This window comes from Salvelinus namaycush, unplaced genomic scaffold, assembly GCF_016432855.1.
Source record: "Salvelinus namaycush isolate Seneca unplaced genomic scaffold, SaNama_1.0 Scaffold176, whole genome shotgun sequence".
Classification (NCBI taxonomy): domain Eukaryota; kingdom Metazoa; phylum Chordata; class Actinopteri; order Salmoniformes; family Salmonidae; genus Salvelinus; species Salvelinus namaycush.
In genome coordinates this window covers 229919-249836 of record NW_024058519.1, presented here as the reverse complement: position 1 = coordinate 249836, position 19918 = coordinate 229919, and the positions used below count along the sequence as shown (strand labels likewise).

Genomic DNA, 19918 nt, shown 5'->3' with positions numbered 1-19918 from the left:
AGGGCTCTGGTCTAAAGTAGTGCACTATTAGGGAATAGGCTGCCACTTGGGGACGCCCCCTCTGACGAGCTCTGTCTCCTGTGTTGCAGGACCACTCGTGCTGCCCGGGATACTTTGGTCACTACTGTTTTAAATGCCCTGGGGAGCTGGACAACTGGTGCTCAGGAAACGGAAGGTACGGTCCACACAACTACAATGAGTAGAACAGCCGTCCCCACTCATGTCAAGAATGCCATAATAGGTGGACTATCTGATGGCCATTTTGAATGTATCCATGAGTTTTCCTGTCAAATTGCCATGGTCAAAGGTTCATTCTGTTCATTGTGTTTCTATGAGCAGGTGTAAGGATGGGAACCTAGGGACTGGGGAGTGTCTTTGCAACGAGGGTTTCCATGGGACAGCCTGTGAGACCTGCGAACCGGGACGCTACGGCAAGGACTGCAAGTCAGGTATATTATATATACACTGTATACAGGCCTGATCCTAGCTGACTGGCTGGCTGGCTGACTGACTGACTGACTGGCTGACTGGCTGACTGACTGACTGACTGACTGACTGACTGTCTGGCTGACTGACTGACTGACTGACTGGCTGGCTGACTGGCTGACTGGCTGGCTGACTGACTGACTGACTGACTGACTGACTGGCTGACTGGCTGACTGACTGACTGACTGACTGACTGACTGACTGACTGGCTGGCTGACTGACTGACTGACTGACTGACTGACTGGCTGGCTGACTGGCTGGCTGACTGACTGACTGACTGACTGACTGACTGACTGTCTGGCTGACTGACTGACTGACTGGCTGGCTGACTGGCTGACTGGCTGGCTGACTCACTGAATGGCTGACTGGCTTGCTGGCTGACTGGCTGACTGACTGACTGGCTGGCTGACTGGCTGACTGGCTGGCTGACTCGCTGGCTGACTGGCTGGCTGACTGACTGGCTGACTCGCTGGCTGACTGACTGGCCGGCTGGCCGACTTGCTGACTGGCTGACTGACTGGCTGGCTCTGACTGACTGGCTGACTGACTGGCTGACTGGCTGACTGGCTGACTGACTGGCTGACTGCCTGGCTGGCTGACTGGCTGACTGGCTGGCTGACTGGCTGACTGACTGACTGGCTGGCTGACTGGCTGACTGACTGACTGACTGGCTGGCTGGCTGACTGGCTGACTGACTGACTGACTGACTGGCTGGCTGACTCACTGACTGGCTGACTGGCTGACTGACTGACTGACTGGCTGACTGACTGGCTGGCTGACTGGCTGACTGACTGGCTGGCTGGCTGACTGGCTGACTGGCTGGCTGACTGGCTGAATGGCTGGCTGACTGGCTGACTGACTGGCTGGCTGGCTGGCTGACTGGCTGACTGGCTGAATGGCTGGCTGACTGGCTGACTGACTGGCTGGCTGGCTGACTGGCTGAATGGCTGGCTGAATGGCTGGCTGACTGGCTGAATGGCTGGCTGACTCGCTGGCTGACTGGCTGGCTGACTCGCTGGCTGACTGACTGGCCCGGCTGGCCGACTTGCTGACTGGCTGGCTGGCTGGCTGACTGGCTGGCTGGCTGGCTGACTAACCGCCTGGCTGACTGGCTGACTGACTGGCTGGCTCTGACTGACTGATTTAATGTTTTAGATAATACAAAACACACATACAACCACAATATATTCACCGACTTTAGAGGATGGAATCGTATGTTACACCAACATGTGTTTGACTGGTCAGAGTGCAGCTGTGTTAACTATGTTACACCAACATGTGTTTGACTGGTCAGAGAGCAGCTGTGTTAACTATGTTATAACAACATGTGTTATTGACTGGTCAGAGTGCAGCTGTGTTAACTATGTTATAACACCATGTGTTTGACTGGTCAGAGTGCAGCTGTGTTAACTATGTTACACCAACATGTGTTTGACTGGTCAGAATGCAGCTGTGCTAACTATGTTACACCAACATGTGTTATTGACTGGTCAGAGTGCAGCTGTGCTAACTATGTTACACCAACATGTGTTTGACTGGTCAGAGTGCAGCTGTGTTAACTATGTTATAACACCATGTGTTTGACTGGTCAGAGTGCAGCTGTGTTAACTATGTTACACCAACATGTGTTTGACTGGTCAGAATGCAGCTGTGCTAACTATGTTACACCAACATGTGTTTGACTGGTCAGAATGCAGCTGTGCTAACTATGTTATAACAACATGTGTTATTGACTGGTCAGAGTGCAGCTGTGCTAACTATGTTATAACAACATGTGTTATTGACTGGTCAGAGTGCAGCTGTGCTAACTATGTTATAACAACATGTGTTATTGACTGGTCAGAGTGCAGCTGTGCTAACTGTGTTACACCAACATGTGTTTGACTGGTCAGAGTGCAGCTGTGCTCATGGGAAGTGTCTGGATGGAGTGACAGGAAACGGGAGGTGTGTCTGCTACAAAGGCTGGAGAGGAGTCAACTGCTCCAAGGGTATGTACTGTAGTCCTATGTCCCAAATGATACCCTATTCCCTATGTAGTGCACTACTTTATACCAGAGCCCTATGGAGCCCTATTCCCAATGTAGTGCACTACTTTATACCAGAGCCCTATGGAACCCTGTTCCCTATATAGTACACTACTTTATACTACAACCCTATGGAACCCTGTTCCCTATGTAGTACACTACTTTATACTACAACCCTATGGAACCCTGTTCCCTATATAGTACACTACTTTATACTACAACCCTATGGAGCCCTGTTCCCTATGTAGTACACTACTTTATACTACAACCCTATGGAGCCCTGTTCCCTATGTAGTACACTACTTTATACTAGAGCCCTATGGAGCCCTATTCCCTATGTAGTGCACTACTTTATACCAGAGCCCTATGGAGCCCTATTCCCTATGTAGTGCACTATTTTAGACTAGAGCTGGCACCCTGTTCCCTATGTAGTACACTACTTTATACCAGAGCCCTATGGAGCCCTATTCCCTATGTAGTGCACTACTTTATACCAGAGCCCTATGGAGCCCTATTCCCTATGTAGTGCACTACTTTATACCAGAGCCCTATGGAGCCCTATTCCCTATGTAGTGCACTACTTTATACCAGAGCCCTATGGAACCCTATTCCCTATGTAGTGCACTACTTTATACCAGAGCCCTATGGAACCCTATTCCCTATGTAGTGCACTACTTTATACCAGAGCCCTATGGAACCCTATTCCCTATGTAGTGCACTACTTTATACCAGAGCCCTATGGAACCCTATTCCCTATGTAGTGCACTACTTTATACCAGAGCCCTATGGAACCCTATTCCCTATGTAGTGCACTACTTTTGACCAGGGCCCATATGGTGGGAGAGGGTATGTACAGTACTGTCGGACCAACTCCCATATGTTACCCTCTTTCCTATGGGCTCTGGTCAAAAGTATTGCCCTGTATAGGAAACAGGGTTCCATTTGTGGTAAGACACGTTCCGCTCACGCTCTCTCTCTCTCTCTCTCTCTCTCTCTCTCTCTCTCTCTCTCTCTCTCTCTCTCTCTCTGTCTCTCTGTCTCTCTGTCTCTGTCTCTCTCTCTGTCTCTGTGTCTCTGTGTCTCTGTGTCTCTGTGTCTCTGTCTCTGTCTCTCTCTCTGTCTCTCTCTCTCTGTCTCTCTCTCTCTGTCTGTCTCTCTGTCTCTCTGTCTCTCTGTTTCTGTCTCTCTCCCTCTCTCTCTCTCTCTCTCTCTCTCTCTCTCTCTCTCTCTCTCTCTCTCTCTCTCTCTCTCTCTCTCTCTCTGTCTCTCTCTCTCTCTCTCTCTCTCTCTCTCTCTCTCTCTCTCTCTCTCTCTCTCTCTCTCTCTCTCTCTCTCTCTCTCTCTCTCTGTCTCTCTCTCTCTGTCTCTCTCTCTCTGTCTGTCTCTCTGTCTCTCTGTCTCTCTCTCTCTCTGTTTCTGTTTCTCTCTCTGTTTCTGTCTCTCTCTCTCTCTCTCACTCTCTCTCTCTCTCTCTCTCTCTCTCTCTCTCTCTCTCTCTCTCTCTCTCTCTCTCTCTCTGTCTCTCTCTCTCTCTCTCTCTCTCTCTCTCTCTCTCTCTCTCTCTCTGTCTCTCTCTCTCTCTCTCTCTCCCTCTCTCTCTCTCTCTCTCTCTCTCTCTCTCTCTCTCTCTCTCTCTCTCTCTCTCTCTCTCTCTCTCTCTCTCTCTCTCTCTCTCTCTCTGTCTCTCTCTCTCTGTCTCTCTCTCTCTGTCTGTCTCTCTGTCTCTCTGTCTCTCTCTCTCTCTGTTTCTGTTTCTCTCTCTGTTTCTGTCTCTCTCCCTCTCTCTCTCTCTCTCTCTCTCTCTGTCTCTCTCTCTCTCTCTCTCTCTCTCTCTCTCTCTCTCTCTCTCCCTCTCTCTCTCTCTCTCTGTCTCTCTCTCTCTCTCTGTCTCTCTCTCTCTCTCTCTCTCTCTCTCTGTCTCTCTCCCTCTCTCTCTCTCTCTCTCTGTCTCTCTCTCTCTCTCTCTCTCTCTCTGTGTCTGTCTCTCTCTCTCTCTCTCTCTCTCTCTCTCTCTCTCTCCCTCTCTCTCTCTCTCTCTCTGTCTCTCTCTCTCTCTCTCTGTCTCTCTCTCTCTCTCTCTCTCTCTGTGTAGAGATCGTGTCTGACGCCTGTGGCGGAATCTGTGATGAAAATGCAAAGTAAGTTCCAAAATGGCACCCTATTCCCTTTATCAATCATATGTATTTTATAAAGTCCTTATTACATCAGCAGTTGTCACAAAGTGCTATACCCCAAAGACCCAGAAGACAAATCAACACACGTGCAGAAGCTCAGTAACTAGGAACAAAATCCTAGAAAGGCAAGAACCTAGGAAGAAACTTAGAGATGAACCAGGCTCCGAGGGGTGGTCAGTCCTCTTCTGGCTGTACCGGGTGAAGATTATAAGAGTACATGGGGAGGGGAGAAGAGTCAGACCAGGTAGTCCTGAGGTATGGTGCTAGGGCTCAGGTCCTCCTGGAGGGGGGCGGGGGGCAGAGAGAAAGAGAGGGAGAGGAGAATTAGATGGAGCATGCCTAAGATCACTCTGGACAACAGATAAGACCGGAGAATTAGAGGTCACACAATATATAGTGCATTACTTTTGACCTGAGTCATTCAATCAAAAGGTGATTGATGATTGATCTTCAGATGTGTGTGTGTGTGTTTCAGCTGTAAGCCCAAGGAGGCAGAGGGCCCTACATGCCAATGTGTTGCAGGCTTCACAGGCAACGGAACCGTTTGCACAGGTCTCTAACACTTTACTGTTGTATTTGGTAGAAGGACTATTCAGATTATGGATGTATACGGTGCCTTCCGAAAGTATTCATACCCCTTGACTTATTCCACATTTTGTTGTGTTACAGCCTGAATTCAGAATTGATTAAAGGTATTTTTTTCTTCCCCATCTACAGACAATACAACATCATGACAAAGTGAAAACATGTTTTTAGAAATGTTTGCAAATTTAATGAAAATGAACTACAGAAATGTCTCATTTACATAAGTATTCACACCCCAGAGTCAATCATTTGTAGAAGCACCTTCGGGAGCGATTGCAGCTGTGAGTCTTTCTGGGTAAGTCTCTAAGAGCTTTCCACACCTGGATTGTGTCCATTACCATTTTCTAAATTATTCAAGCTCTGTCCAATATGTTGTTGATTACTGCTAGACAACCATTTTCAGGTCTTGCCATAGATTTTCAACTAGATTTAAGTCAAAACTGTAACTCGGCCACTCAGAAATAATTCACTGTCTTCTTGGTAAGCAACTCCAGTGTATATTTGGCCTTGTGTTTTAGGTTATTGTCCTGCTGAAAGGTGAATTCTCCCAGTGTCTGTTGGAAAGCTGAACTAGGTTTTCATCTAGGATTTTGCCTGTACTTAGCTCCATTCCGTTTCTTTTTTTATCCTGAAAAACTCCCCAGTCTTTAATGATTACAAGCATACACATAACATGATGCAGTAACCACTATGCTTGAAAATATGGAGAGTGGTACTCAGTAATATGTTGTATTGGATTTGCCCCAAACATAACACTTTGTATTCAGGACTAAAAGTGAATTGCTCTCCCAAATTTTTATGCCGTATATTTTAGTGCCTTGTTGCAAACAGGATGCATGTTTTGAAATATTTTAAATTCTGTACAGGCTTCCTTCTTTTCACTCTGTCAATTAGGTTAGTATTGTGGAGTAACTACAATGTTGTTGATCCATCCTCAGTTTCCTCGTCTCACAGCCATCAAACTCTGTAACTGTTTTAAAGTCACCATTGGCCTCTTGGTGAAATCCCTGAGCAGTTTCCTTCCTCTCTGGCCACTGAGTTAGGAAGGACGCCTGTATCTTTGAAGTGACTGGGTGTACTGACACACCATCCAAAGTGTAATTAATAACTTTACCAAAGTGCAAAGGGATATTCAATTTCAGTTATTTTTGTATTTTCACCCCATCTACCAATAGGTGCCCTTCTTTGCGAGGTATTGGAATACCTCCCTGGTCTTTGTGGTTGAATCTGTGTTTGAAATTCACTGCTTGACTGAAAGACCTTACAGATAATTATATGTGTGGGGTACAGAGATGAGGTGTCTGTCACGATCGTCGTAAAGACCAAGGCGCAGCATACATTTAATAAAGAGAAACTCACTGAAACAAAAAACAATAAACAGCAACGTACGAAACGTGACGCTATACGAATAGTGCAGACAGGCAGCTAAACATAGAACAAGATCCCACAAACACAAAAGGGAAAATGGCTACCTAAATATGATCCCCAATCAGAGACAACGATAAACAGCTGTCTCTGATTGGGAACCATATCAGGCCAACATAGACATACAAAACCCCTAGACATACAACACCCCTAGACATACAAACTAGCGTACCCACCCTAGTCACACCCTGACCTAACCAAAATATAAGAAAAACAGAGATATCTATGGTCACGGCGTGACAGTGTCATTCAAAAATAATTTATTGCACACAGAGTCCATGAAAAATTATTTTCATGTTTTATTTCTTTGTATTTAACCTTTATTTAACTAGGCAAGTCAGTTAAGAACAAATTCTTATTTACAATGATGGCCTACCGAAAGGCACAAGGCCTCCTGCGGGGATTATTGCCCCCAGAGTGACTTGCAACTTATGTGACTTGTTAAGCATATTTTCACTCCTGAACTTATTTAGGCTTGCCAAAACCTAAGGTGTTGAACACTTGAATACTCAGCTTAAATTTTTTGTATTAATTTGTGGGAAAAACAAATCGAAGTACATAGTTCCGCTTGACATTATGTGGTATTGCGCCAGTGACAAAACAACTCAATTGAATCAATGTTAAATTCAGGCTGTAATACAATAACATGTGAAAATAGTAAAGGGATGTGAATACTTTCTGTAGGCATATACAAATATACACATGATTTTGTCCCAATACTTTTGGTCACCTAAAATGGGAGGACTATTTCTGGCTATGTTATTTACTGTATATCTTAAATATTAGTATAAACTGAGTGTACAAAACATTAAGAACACCTTCCCAATATTGCGTTAACCCGTCTCCTCCCCTTCATCTATACTGATTGAAGTGTAGATGACATCAATAAGGGATCATAGCTTTCACCTGGATTCACTTGGTCAGTCTATGTCATGAAAAGAGCAGGCCTTCCTCTGACACCGCCTGGTATAGTGGTCCTGGAAGACTGGAAGCTTGGCCCCAGTGATGTAGTGGGCCGTAAGCACTATCCTCTGTAGCACCTTGTGGTCGGAAGCCGAGCAGTTGCCATACCAGGCGGTGATGCAACCAGACAGGATGCTCTCGATGGGGCAGCTGTAGAACTTCTTTGAGGATCTGAGGACCCATGCCAAATCTTTTCAGTCTCTTGAGGTGGAATAGGCATTGCCATGCCCTCTTCACGACTGTCTTGGTGTGTTTGGACCATGATAGTTTGTTGGTGATGTGGACACCAAGGAACCTGAAGCTCTGAACCTGCTCCACTACAGCCCAGGCGATGAGAATGCGGGTGTGCTCGGTCCTCCTTTTTCTGTAGTCCACGATCACGTTGAGGGTGCAGTTGTTTTCCTGGCACCACACTGCCAGGTCTCTGACCTCCTCCCTATAGGCTGTCTCATCGTTGAGGGAGAGGTTGTTTTCCTGGCACCACACTGCCAGGTCTCTGACCTCCTCCCTGTAGGCTGTCTCATCGTTGTCAGTGTTCAGGCCTACCACCGTTATGTCGTCGGCAAATTTAATGATGGTGTTGGAGTCGTGCTTGGCCACGCAGTCGTGAGTGAACAAGGAGTACAGGTGGGGACGCAACTCTGAGGAGCCCCTTGTTGAGGATCAGTGTGGCAGATGTGTTATTACCTACCCTCACCACCTGGGAGCGGCCCATCAGGAAGTCCAGGATCCAGTTGCAGAGGGAGGTGTTTAGTCCCAGCGTCCTTAGCTTAGTGAGGAGCTTTGAGGGCACTATGGTGTTGAACGCATTCTCACGTAAGTGGGAAAGGGAGTGTGGAATGCAATAAAGATCGCATCATCAGTGGATCTGTTGGTGCGGTATGCAAATTGGAGTGGGTCTAGGGTTTCTGGGCTGATGGCGTTTATGTGAGCCGTGACCAGCCTTTCAAAGCACTTCATGGCTACAAATGTGAGTGCTACAGATCAGTAGTCATTTAGCAGGTTACCTTGGTGTTCTTGGGCACAGGGACTATGGTGGTCTGCTTGAAACATGTTGGTATTACAGACTCGGTCAGGGACATACTCGGAGTACACGTCCTGGTACTCCATCTGGCCCTGCGGCCTTGTGAATGTTGACCTGTTTAAAGGTCTTACTCACTTCAGCTACGGAGAGCATAATCACACAGTCGTCCGGAACAGCTGGTGCTCTCGTGCATGCTTCAGTGTTGCTTACCTCGAAGCGTGCATAGAAGTAATTTAGCTCATCTGGTATGATCGTGTCACTGGGCAGGTGGCGGCTGTGCTTCCCTTTGTGGTCTGTAATAGTTTGCAAGCCCTGAAACATCCGACGAGCGCCAGAGCCGGTTTAGTAGGATTCCATCTCAGTCCTGTATTGACGCTGTGCCTGTTTGATGGTTCTCCTGAGGGCATAGTGGGATTTATTATAAGCGTCCGGGTTAGTGTCCCGCTCCTTGAAAGCGGCAGCTCTACCCTTTAGCTCAGTGTGGATGTTGCCTGTAATCGATGGCTTCTGGTTGGGGTATGTACGTGCGGTCACTGTGGGGTCAACTAAACTGGTCAACTAATCTGGTAAGCTAAACTGGTCAACTAAACTGGTAAACTAAACTGGTAAACTAATGTTCCGTAGAGGTGAACCTGTGTGCCACTGGGAACGGAGGCTGCGCTCAGATTGCCAACTGCACCAAGACGTTACCTGGGGAGAGGACCTGTACCTGTCCAGAAGGATACACTGGAGACGGGGTGTGGTGTCTAGGTATGGCGTGTGATTGATTGAGTGATTTAATTCATTAGATAATCAACAGTGGTAGTCTGTTCCAGCCGGAGACAACATAAAACATTATGGAGGACAAAAACACAATAAAGCCCGAAGCTTAGTCAGCAAAATGACATGTGGGCAAGACTGCCACTTTACACTCAATGCAATTAAACACAACAACAGTAGCACCAATTACAAATATTTACAACCATATCAACAGCAGTGTGTCTCAGGTTAAAATACTATAATTGATCTGGGCTTAGTTGAGCTTGTCTGGCTTAATGGGCCAAGAGAATGGTCCCAAAACTGCAAACCCTGCCCATCTGGCACTCTAAGCAGGCTAGACCAAAAGCAAAAGATTTCAAATAGTACTTTAACCATGGCTACGTCCCATATGGAACTCTACCATCAGCCCTTTAACCATGTCTACGTCCCAAATGGAACTCCACCATCAGCCCTTTAACCATGTCTACGTCCCAAATGGAACTCTACCATCAGCCCTTTAACCATGTCTACGTCCCAAATGGAACTCTACCATCAGCCCTTTAACCATGTCTACGTCCCAAATGGAACTCCACCATCAGCCCTTTAACCATGGCTACGTCCCAAATGGAACTCTACCATCAGCCCTTTAACCATGGCTACATCCCAAATGGAACTCTACCATCAGCCCTTTAACCATGTCTACGTCCCAAATGGAACTCCACCATCAGCCCTTTAACCATGGCTACGTCCCAAATGGAACTCTACCATCAGCCCTTTAACCATGTCTACGTCCCAAATGGAACTCCACCATCAGCCCTTTAACCATGGCTACGTCCCAAATGGAACTCTACCATCAGCCCTTTAACCATGGCTACGTCCCAAATGGAACTCTACCATCAGCCCTTTAACCATGTCTACGTCCCAAATGGAACTCCACCATCAGCCCTTTAACCATGGCTACGTCCCAAATGGAACTCCACCATCAGCCCTTTAACCATGGTTACGTCCCAAATGGAACTCCACCATCAGCCCTTTAACCATGGCTACGTCCCAAATGGAACTCCACCATCAGCCCTTTAACCATGGTTACGTCCCAAATGGAACTCCACCATCAGCCTTTTAACCATGGCTACGTCCCAAATGGAAACCTACCATCAGCCCTTTAACCATGTCTACGTCCCATATGGAACTCTACCATCAGCCCTTTAACCATGTCTACGTCCCAAATGGAACTCTACCATCAGCCCTTTAACCATGTCTACGTCCCAAATGGAACTCCACCATCAGCCCTTTAACCATGGCTACGTCCCAAATGGAACTCTACCATCAGCCCTTTAACCATGGCTACATCCCAAATGGAACTCTACCATCAGCCCTTTAACCATGTCTACGTCCCAAATGGAACTCCACCATCAGCCCTTTAACCATGGCTACATCCCAAATGGAACTCTACCATCAGCCCTTTAACCATGTCTACGTCCCAAATGGAACTCCACCATCAGCCCTTTAACCATGGCTACGTCCCAAATGGAACTCTACCATCAGCCCTTTAACCATGGCTACGTCCCAAATGGAACTCCACCATCAGCCCTTTAACCATGGCTACGTCCCAAATGGAACTCCACCATCAGCCCTTTAACCATGGCTACGTCCCAAATGGAACTCCACCATCAGCCCTTTAACCATGGTTACGTCCCAAATGGAACTCCACCATCAGCCCTTTAACCATGGCTACGTCCCAAATGGAACTCCACCATCAGCCCTTTAACCATGGCTACGTCCCAAATGGAACTCCACCATCAGCCCTTTAACCATGGCTACGTCCCAAATGGAAACCTACCATCAGCCCTTTAACCATGTCTACGTCCCATATGGAACTCTACCATCAGCCCTTTAACCATGTCTACGTCCCAAATGGAACTCCACCATCAGCCCTTTAACCATGTCTACGTCCCAAATGGAACTCTACCATCAGCCCTTTAACCATGGTTACGTCCCAAATGGAACTCCACCATCAGCCCTTTAACCATGGCTACGTCCCAAATGGAACTCCACCATCAGCCCTTTAACCATGGCTACGTCCCAAATGGAACTCTACCATCAGCCCTTTAACCATGGTTACGTCCCAAATGGAACTCCACCATCAGCCCTTTAACCATGGCTACGTCCCAAATGGAACTCTACCATCAGCCCTTTAACCATGGTTACGTCCCAAATGGAACTCTACCATCAGCCCTTTAACCATGTCTACGTCCCAAATGGAACTCTACCATCAGCGCTTTAACCATGGCTACGTCCCAAATGGAACTCTACCATCAGCCCTTTAACCATGTCTACGTCCCATATGGAACTCTACCATCAGCCCTTTAACCATGGCTACGTCCCATATAGAACTCCACCATCAGCCCTTTAACCATGGCTACGTCCCATATGGAACTCCACCATCAGCCCTTTAACCATGGCTACGTCCCATATGGAACTCTACCATCAGCCCTTTAACCATGGCTACGTCCCATATGGAACTCTACCATCAGCCCTTTAACCATGGCTACGTCCCAAATGGAACTCTACCATCAGCCCTTTAACAATGGCTACGTCCCATATGGAACTCTACCATCAGCCCTTTAACCATGGCTATGTCCCAAATGGAACACTATTCCCCATTGGGCTCTGGTCAAAAGTAGTGCACTTTATAGGGAACGGGGTGCCATTTAGAATGCATCCCATTACTAACCGCTTCAAAACATTCAATGGGAATGGTTATATAAAGGATGAATAAATTAAATACAAACTAACAAATCCCTTGCCTCTAGAACATTCGTTTTCAACCTGTGGTCCTGTACTGCAGGTGGTTTACAATTTGATTTACTTATTTTTTATAGAGATTTTCTTAATTTTGTAAATATTTGTTTTCTTCAAAAAATTATAACAGTTGGGAGTATTAATGGTATTATAAGAATTTTTTACATTACTTTTGACAATGCAAATTGTTTATAATAATAATAGGCCATAATCTGTTACATTTACTGATAACCTTGACTCTAAATTTAACAGGCAAGATATGGTGGTCATCGAGCTTTTGACTGTGATTTAGAAAGGAACGGCTGATCTAAAAAGGGACAATATGATGTTGTGTTTTTGCAGAGATAGACGGTTGTTTGGTTAACAACGGTGGATGTTCCAGTACTGCAGAGTGCATCAAAACAGGACCAAACCGGGTAAGATTACACTTGTTTGAGTGTCAAATGCTACCCTATTCCCTATTTAATGCACTACTTTTGACCAGTAGTGGACTATGTATGGAATAAGATGCCATTGGGGACACAGCCACTGCAATAACCTGCGATACCCTGCAACACTTCCTCAATGTAATGCACTGGCCTTCTCGCTGAATGAAGTAGAAATACAGGCCAGGTACGTCTGAGTATTTGTATTTGTCTTTATTATGAATCCCCATTAGTTCCTGGCAAGGCAGCAGCTACTCTTCCTGGGGTTTATTATGGATCTCCATTAGTTCCTGGCAAGGCAGCAGCTACTCTTCCTGGGGTTTATTATAGATCCCCATTAGTTCCTGCCAAGGCAGCAGCTACTCTTCCTGGGGTTTATTATGGATCCCCATTAGTTCCTGCCAAGGCAGCAGCTACTCTTCCTGGGGTTTATTATGGATCCCCATTAGTTCCTGCCAAGGCAGCAGCTACTCTTCCTGGGGTTTATTATGGATCCCTATTGGTTCCTGCCAAGGCAGCAGCTACTCTTCCTGGGGTTTATTATGGATCCCCATTAGTTCCTGCCAAGGCAGCAGCTACTCTTCCTGGGGTTTATTATGGATCCCCATTAGTTCCTGCCAAGGCAGCAGCTACTCTCCCTGGAGTCCAAACAAATTAAGGCATAAACAAAAATAACATTATGACACCACTACGTGTCCGTGTCTCCTCACAGTCCGCATTGTTCCATAATTTGTATTTTTATCTGTTTTTTAAATCCGACAAATATGAAAATTGATGCACTCACTACTGTAAATGGCTCTGGATAAATGTAAATGTAAAAGTCCATCTCTACTTTGAGCCAGGAGAGATTGACATGCATGTATGTCAGTGATGGTAGCTCTCTGTGTACATTTAAGGAACAGCCGTGCCGCTCTGTTCTTGGCCAACTGTAATTTTCCTGTGTCCCTCTTTGTGGCACTTGACCATATGACTGGGCAGTAGTCCCAAAGATTTTTTATAACTAACCCAAGATAGACCATAGTCTGTCATTTCCAATAGGAGCAAATTATTCATAGTGGGCAGAACAAGCAACATTTACATTTAAGTCATTTAGCAGATGCTCTTATCCAGAGCGACTTACATTGAACCTTTATTTAACTAGGCAAGTCAGTTAAGAAAAAACTCTTATTTTCAATGACGGCCTAGGAACAGTGGGTTAACTGCCTTGTTCAGGGGCAGAACGACAGACCTTGTCAGCTCGGGGATTTGAACTTGCAACCTTTCGGTTACTAGCCCAACGCTCTAACCACTAGGCTACCCTGCCGCCCCAGCAAGGAGGCAGGTAGAGCCAAGGAGCCAAGGAGGAGCTAGTAAGATCCTATTGGCGCATTCTAGAATTTATTTGCATATGGGAACGCCTACTCTGTGAAGTAACTTAATTCCCCTTTGCACTCCTTCTAAACAACGCAATTTGTAGAAACTTTGGCGAAGTGTAAAGTCTACAAAATGCAGTCCACTCTGTTTGTTACAGATTCTAGTTTTGTAAACAGAAAACTGTATGGACATCAAATGTTTCATTGATGAGAAAATGTGCAGAATGTCAGCCAAAACCGATCTCGCTCCATCTTCTCCCACTGCCGGCCACTAGGCTTCCTCTCAACACCATATTTAGTAGCGAGTGAAAACGGCAACCGGATGCTTGACATTTATATAACTGGTGAAATATCTGGCTCGTTGTACTATCTGTGGTAGTACAGGTGTGACAAAACTAGGGCTTGTAGGACTAGCTTTCTTGTTAACAATGTTCAGAAAGCAGAGCACCACTTTATTATGGACAGACCTCTCCCTCTCTTAGCTACTGTTTCATCAATCTGTTTTGACCATGACAGTTTTACAATCCAGGGTGCAACAAGCAAGTCTTCTCAATTTGCTCAATTTCCACGTTACTCATTACAAGATTTAGTTGAGGTTTAGAATTGAGTGAATAATTTGTCCCAAATACAATTATTTTAGTTTTGGAATTTTTTTGTACTTATTACTTGCCACCCATTCTGAAACTGACTGCAGCTCTTTGTTAAGTGTTGCAGTGATTTAACTCGCTGTAGTAGCTGACGTCTAGTGTTGAGTCATCCGCATACATAGACACACAGGCTTTACTCAGAGCCAGTGCCATGTCAATAGTAAAGATTGAAAAAAGTAAGGGGCCTAGACAGCTGCCCTGGGGAATGCCTGACTCTACCTGGATTATGTTGAGGAGAGGCTTCCATTAAAGAACACCATCTGTGTTGTTAGATAGGTAACTCTTTATCCACAATAAAGCAGGGGGTTTAAAACCATAACACGTGGGTTTTTCCAGTAGCAGATTATGCTTCATAAAGTCTAACAAAACAGCTCCAACAATCTTCTAATTATCAATTTGTTACAGTCAATCATCAGTCATTTGTATAAGTGCTCTACATGTTGTGTGCTCTTCCCTGTAAGGGTGCTGAAAGATAATTTGTTTACTGTGAAATAGAATTGTATCTGGTCAAACACATTTGTTTCCAAAAGTTTACTAAGGGTTGGTAGCAGGCTGATTGGTAAAGGGGGCTTTACTATTCTACAGTAGCGGAATGACTCCCGCTCTTCCCTTCCCCTGGCGCTTGAGGGCGCCAGATTACCCTGTATCACACGCTCCTGCCATCCATCACTAACACCTGCCTTCCCTCGTCAAGCGTATCAGCGATATTGGACTCACCTGGACTCATTCATCACCTGTTTATTTCTTCCCCTATATTTGTCAGTTTCCCAGCTCTGTTCCCCGCTGCTGCATTGTATTGTTTTTGTATTTGTTTCTGACGCTGTTCCTGTCTCGTCTATGCCAGTTATTTATTAAATGTTTACTCCCCGTACCTGCTTCGTCTCTCCAGCGTCATTCCGCGTGACAGCTTCCCTCCAGTCCTGAGGGAACACACTTTCCTGTAGGCTTAGATTGAAGAGATGGCCAATAGGAGTGGCAATATTGTCTGCTATCATCCTCAGTCATTTTACATCCAAGTTGCCAGACCCAGGTGGATTGTCATTGTTGATAGAAAACAATACTTGTTTCACCTCTTCCATACTCACTTTGCGGTATTCAAATTTACAATGCTTGTCTTTCATAATTTGGTCAGTTATACATGGATGTGTAGGTTCAAAAATTTTTGCTGGCATGTCATGCCTAGTTTTGCTAATCTTGCCAATGAAAAAATAATTAAAGTATTCATCAATATCAGTAGGCTTTGTGATGAATGGAGCCATCTGATTTAATGAATGATGGAGCTGAGTTTTCCTTTTTTGGCCAAAATTTAATTTAATAAGATGTTCCAAAGCTTCTTTTACTATCATTCCTTATATAATTTATCTTAGTTTCATAGCAGTTTCTTCTTCCTTTTGTTTAGTTTAGTTACATGAGTAACTAAGTGTTCCATCCTGTTTCAGGTTGCCTGTAACTGTTTATCTGGCTACTCTGGGAATGGACATTTCTGCTTCCCGTTCAACCCCTGTCGGATTGTGAGTACTGGAGCATTGTAGTACCATCATGCGCATCCCAAATGCCGCCCTATTCCCTATAGGGTGCACTACTAGGGGCCCATAGGTGCACTACTAGGGGCCCATAGGTGCACTACTAGGGGCCCATAGGTGCACTATATAGGGAATAGGGTGGCATTTTAATCAGATCAGACTTGGATTAAATATATACCCAGTGTGTTATATACGTGACATACTGGAGGTGATTCACCTTGACCGGTGTGTTAAATACGTGACATACTGACCAGTGTGTTAAATACGTGACATACTGACCAGTGTGTTAAATACGTGACATACTGACCAGTGTGTTAAATACGTGACATACTGACCAGTGTGTTAAATACATGACATACTGACCAGTGTGTTAAATACGTGACATACTGACCAGTGTGTTAAATACGTGACATACTGACCAGTGTGTTATATACGTGACATACTGACCAGTGTGTTAAATACGTGACATACTGACCAGTGTGTTATATACGTGACATACTGACCAGTGTGTTAAATACGTGACATACTGACCAGTGTGTTATATACGTGACATACTGACCAGTGTGTTAAATACGTGACATACTGACCAGTGTGTTATATACGTGACATACTGACCAGTGTGTTAAATACGTGACATACTGACCAGTGTGTTAAATACATGACATACTGACCAGTGTGTTATATACGTGACATACTGACCAGTGTGTTAAATACGTGACATACTGACCAGTGTGTTATATACGTGACATACTGACCAGTGTGTTAAATACGTGACATACTGACCACTGTGTTAAATACATGACATACTGACCAGTGTGTTATATACGTGACATACTGACCAGTGTGTTAAATACATGACATACTGACCAGTGTGTTAAATACGTGACATACTGACCAGTGTGTTATATACGTGACATACTTACCAGTGTGTTATATACGTGACATACTGACCAGTGTGTTAAATACGTGACATACTGACCAGTGTGTTATATACGTGACATACTGGAGGTGATTTACCTTGACCAGTGTGTTAAATACGTGACATACTGACCAGTGTGTTATATACGTGACATACTGACCAGTGTGATAAATACGTGACATACTGACCAGTGTGTTAAATACGTGACATACTGACCAGTGTGTTAAATACATGACATACTGACCAGTGTGTTAAATACGTGACATACTGACCAGTGTGTTATATACGTGACATACTTACCAGTGTGTTATATACGTGACATACTGACCAGTGTGTTAAATACGTGACATACTGACCAGTGTGTTATATACGTGACATACTGGAGGTGATTTACCTTGACCAGTGTGTTAAATACGTGACATACTGACCAGTGTGTTATATACGTGACATACTGACCAGTGTGATAAATACGTGACATACTGACCAGTGTGTTAAATACGTGACATACTGACCAGTGTGTTAAATACGTGACATACTGACCAGTGTGTTAAATACGTGACATACTGACCAGTGTGTTAAATACGTGACATACTGACCAGTGTGTTATATACGTGACATACTGGAGGTGATTCACCTTGACCAGTGTGTTAAATACGTGACATACTGACCAGTGTGTTATATACGTGACATACTGACCAGTGTGTTATATACGTGACATACTGACCAGTGTGTTAAATACGTGACATACTGACCAGTGTGTTAAATACGTGACATACTGACCAGTGTGTTAAATACGTGACATACTGACCAGTGTGTTATATACGTGACATACTGACCAGTGTGTTATATACGTGACATACTGACCAGTGTGTTAAATACGTGACATACTGACCAGTGTGTTAAATACGTGACATACTGACCAGTGTGTTATATACGTGACATACTGACCAGTGTGTTATATACGTGACATACTGACCAGTGTGTTATATACGTGACATACTGACCAGTGTGTTAAATACGTGACATACTGACCAGTGTGTTATATACGTGACATACTGACCAGTGTGTTATATACGTGACATACTGACCAGTGTGTTAAATACGTGACATACTGACCAGTGTGTTAAATACGTGACATACTGACCAGTGTGTTAAATACGTGACATACTGGAGGTGATTTACCTTGACCAGTGTGTTAAATACGTGACATACTGGAGGTGATTTACCTTAACCAGTGTGTTAAATACGTGACATACTGACCAGTGTGTTATATACGTGACATACTGACCAGTGTGTTAAATACGTGACATACTGACCAGTGTGTTAAATACGTGACATACTGGAGGGGATTCACCTTAACCAGTGTGTTAAATACGTGACATACTGACCAGTGTGTTATATACGTGACATACTGGAGGGGATTCACCTTAACCAGTGTGTTAAATACATGACATACTGACCAGTGTGTTATATACGTGACATACTGACCAGTGTGTTAAATACGTGACATACTGGAGGTGATTCACCTTAACCAGTGTGTTAAATACGTGACATACTGACCAGTGTGTTAAATACGTGACATACTGACCAGTGTGTTATATACGTGACATACTGGAGGGGATTCACCTTAACCAGTGTGTTATATACATGACATACTGACCAGTGTGTTATATACGTGACATACTGACCAGTGTGTTATATACGTGACATACTGACCAGTGTGTTAAATACGTGACATACTGACCAGTGTGTTAAATACGTGACATACTGACCAGTGTGTTAAATACGTGACATACTGACCAGTGTGTTATATACGTGACATACTGACCAGTGTCTTAAATACGTGACATACTGACCAGTGTGCAGGGGGGCTGTTCTATTGGTTTCATTGTACCTGATAAAGTAAATCCAGCGCACCCAGAGTATTTGAACAAATTTGACACATTTCTGTATCTGACCCAGATCTGACCCAGGTCTGACCCAGATCTGACCCAGGTCTGACCCAGGCACATCCACAGGATCCAATAGTTAGGTACTACAGTATTACTGTGAGTGTGTCCCAAATTGCACCCTATTCCCTATAGGCCCTGGTCTAAAGTAGTGCACTATAAAGGGAATAGGGTGCCATTTTGGACACAGCCCGGTGTCATATACTCCAGAGGTGTAGACTCCGGTTATGTTTCCAGGAAAACGGGGGCTGTGGAAAGTACGCCAGGTGTCGTTATATGGGCAACGGAGTGAGGAACTGCTCCTGCTTTGGAGAACACGTAGGAGATGGCTTCGACTGCCACGGCAAGACCCGCACGGTGAGTCACTGGTGTGTGTGTGTGTGTGTGTGTGTGTGTGTGTGTGTGTGTGTGTGTGTCTATGAATTTATTTTCCAATGGATATTCGCAGGAGATATTTCGCCAGTCAGAAGCTGCGTTGTACCGTCGGATGATAATGGTGAGTCTGTGTGTTGTTGTTGGGTGGTAATGACATTTCACTTCTCTATGTTATAAAATAAATGTTACCAAGACAAATAGGATTATTCACATTCTGCATATTTTTGATGAGACTAATGCGTGTGGTTCTCCAGGTGTCTGATGTGAGGAGTCTGTTCGGTGATGGGCCCTTCACTGCATTCATACCTCCTGCAAACAGCAACTTCTCAGTATGTCAAAGAAATTGTCATTTTTGTCTATGTTCCTGTGTGTGTGTGTGTGTGTGTGTGTGTGTGTGTGTGTGTGTGTGTGTGTGTGTGTGTGTGTGTGTGTGTGTGTGTGTGTGTGTGTGTGTGTGTGTGTGTGTGTGTGTGTGTGTGTGTGTGTGTGTGTGTGTGTGTGTGTGTG

The 19918-nt window shown here is 44.8% G+C and overlaps 1 protein-coding gene across 1 annotated transcript in view; it reads left to right on the top strand.

Annotated features, from left to right (window-relative positions):
• The window catches only part of stab1 (stabilin 1), a gene marked incomplete at its 5' end in the record, with an annotated part of 178735 nt that overhangs the window by 80573 nt on the left and 78244 nt on the right, over nucleotides 1-19918 (top strand). Inside the window, 11 exons of the mRNA XM_038983579.1 lie at nucleotides 90-175; nucleotides 340-449; nucleotides 2379-2474; nucleotides 4603-4648; nucleotides 5160-5236; nucleotides 9306-9431; nucleotides 12564-12637; nucleotides 16085-16156; nucleotides 19274-19393; nucleotides 19485-19532; nucleotides 19666-19740. Of these exons, the coding sequence (XP_038839507.1) occupies nucleotides 90-175; nucleotides 340-449; nucleotides 2379-2474; nucleotides 4603-4648; nucleotides 5160-5236; nucleotides 9306-9431; nucleotides 12564-12637; nucleotides 16085-16156; nucleotides 19274-19393; nucleotides 19485-19532; nucleotides 19666-19740 (930 nt within the window). The remainder of the gene's footprint in view (nucleotides 1-89; nucleotides 176-339; nucleotides 450-2378; nucleotides 2475-4602; nucleotides 4649-5159; nucleotides 5237-9305; nucleotides 9432-12563; nucleotides 12638-16084; nucleotides 16157-19273; nucleotides 19394-19484; nucleotides 19533-19665; nucleotides 19741-19918) is intronic.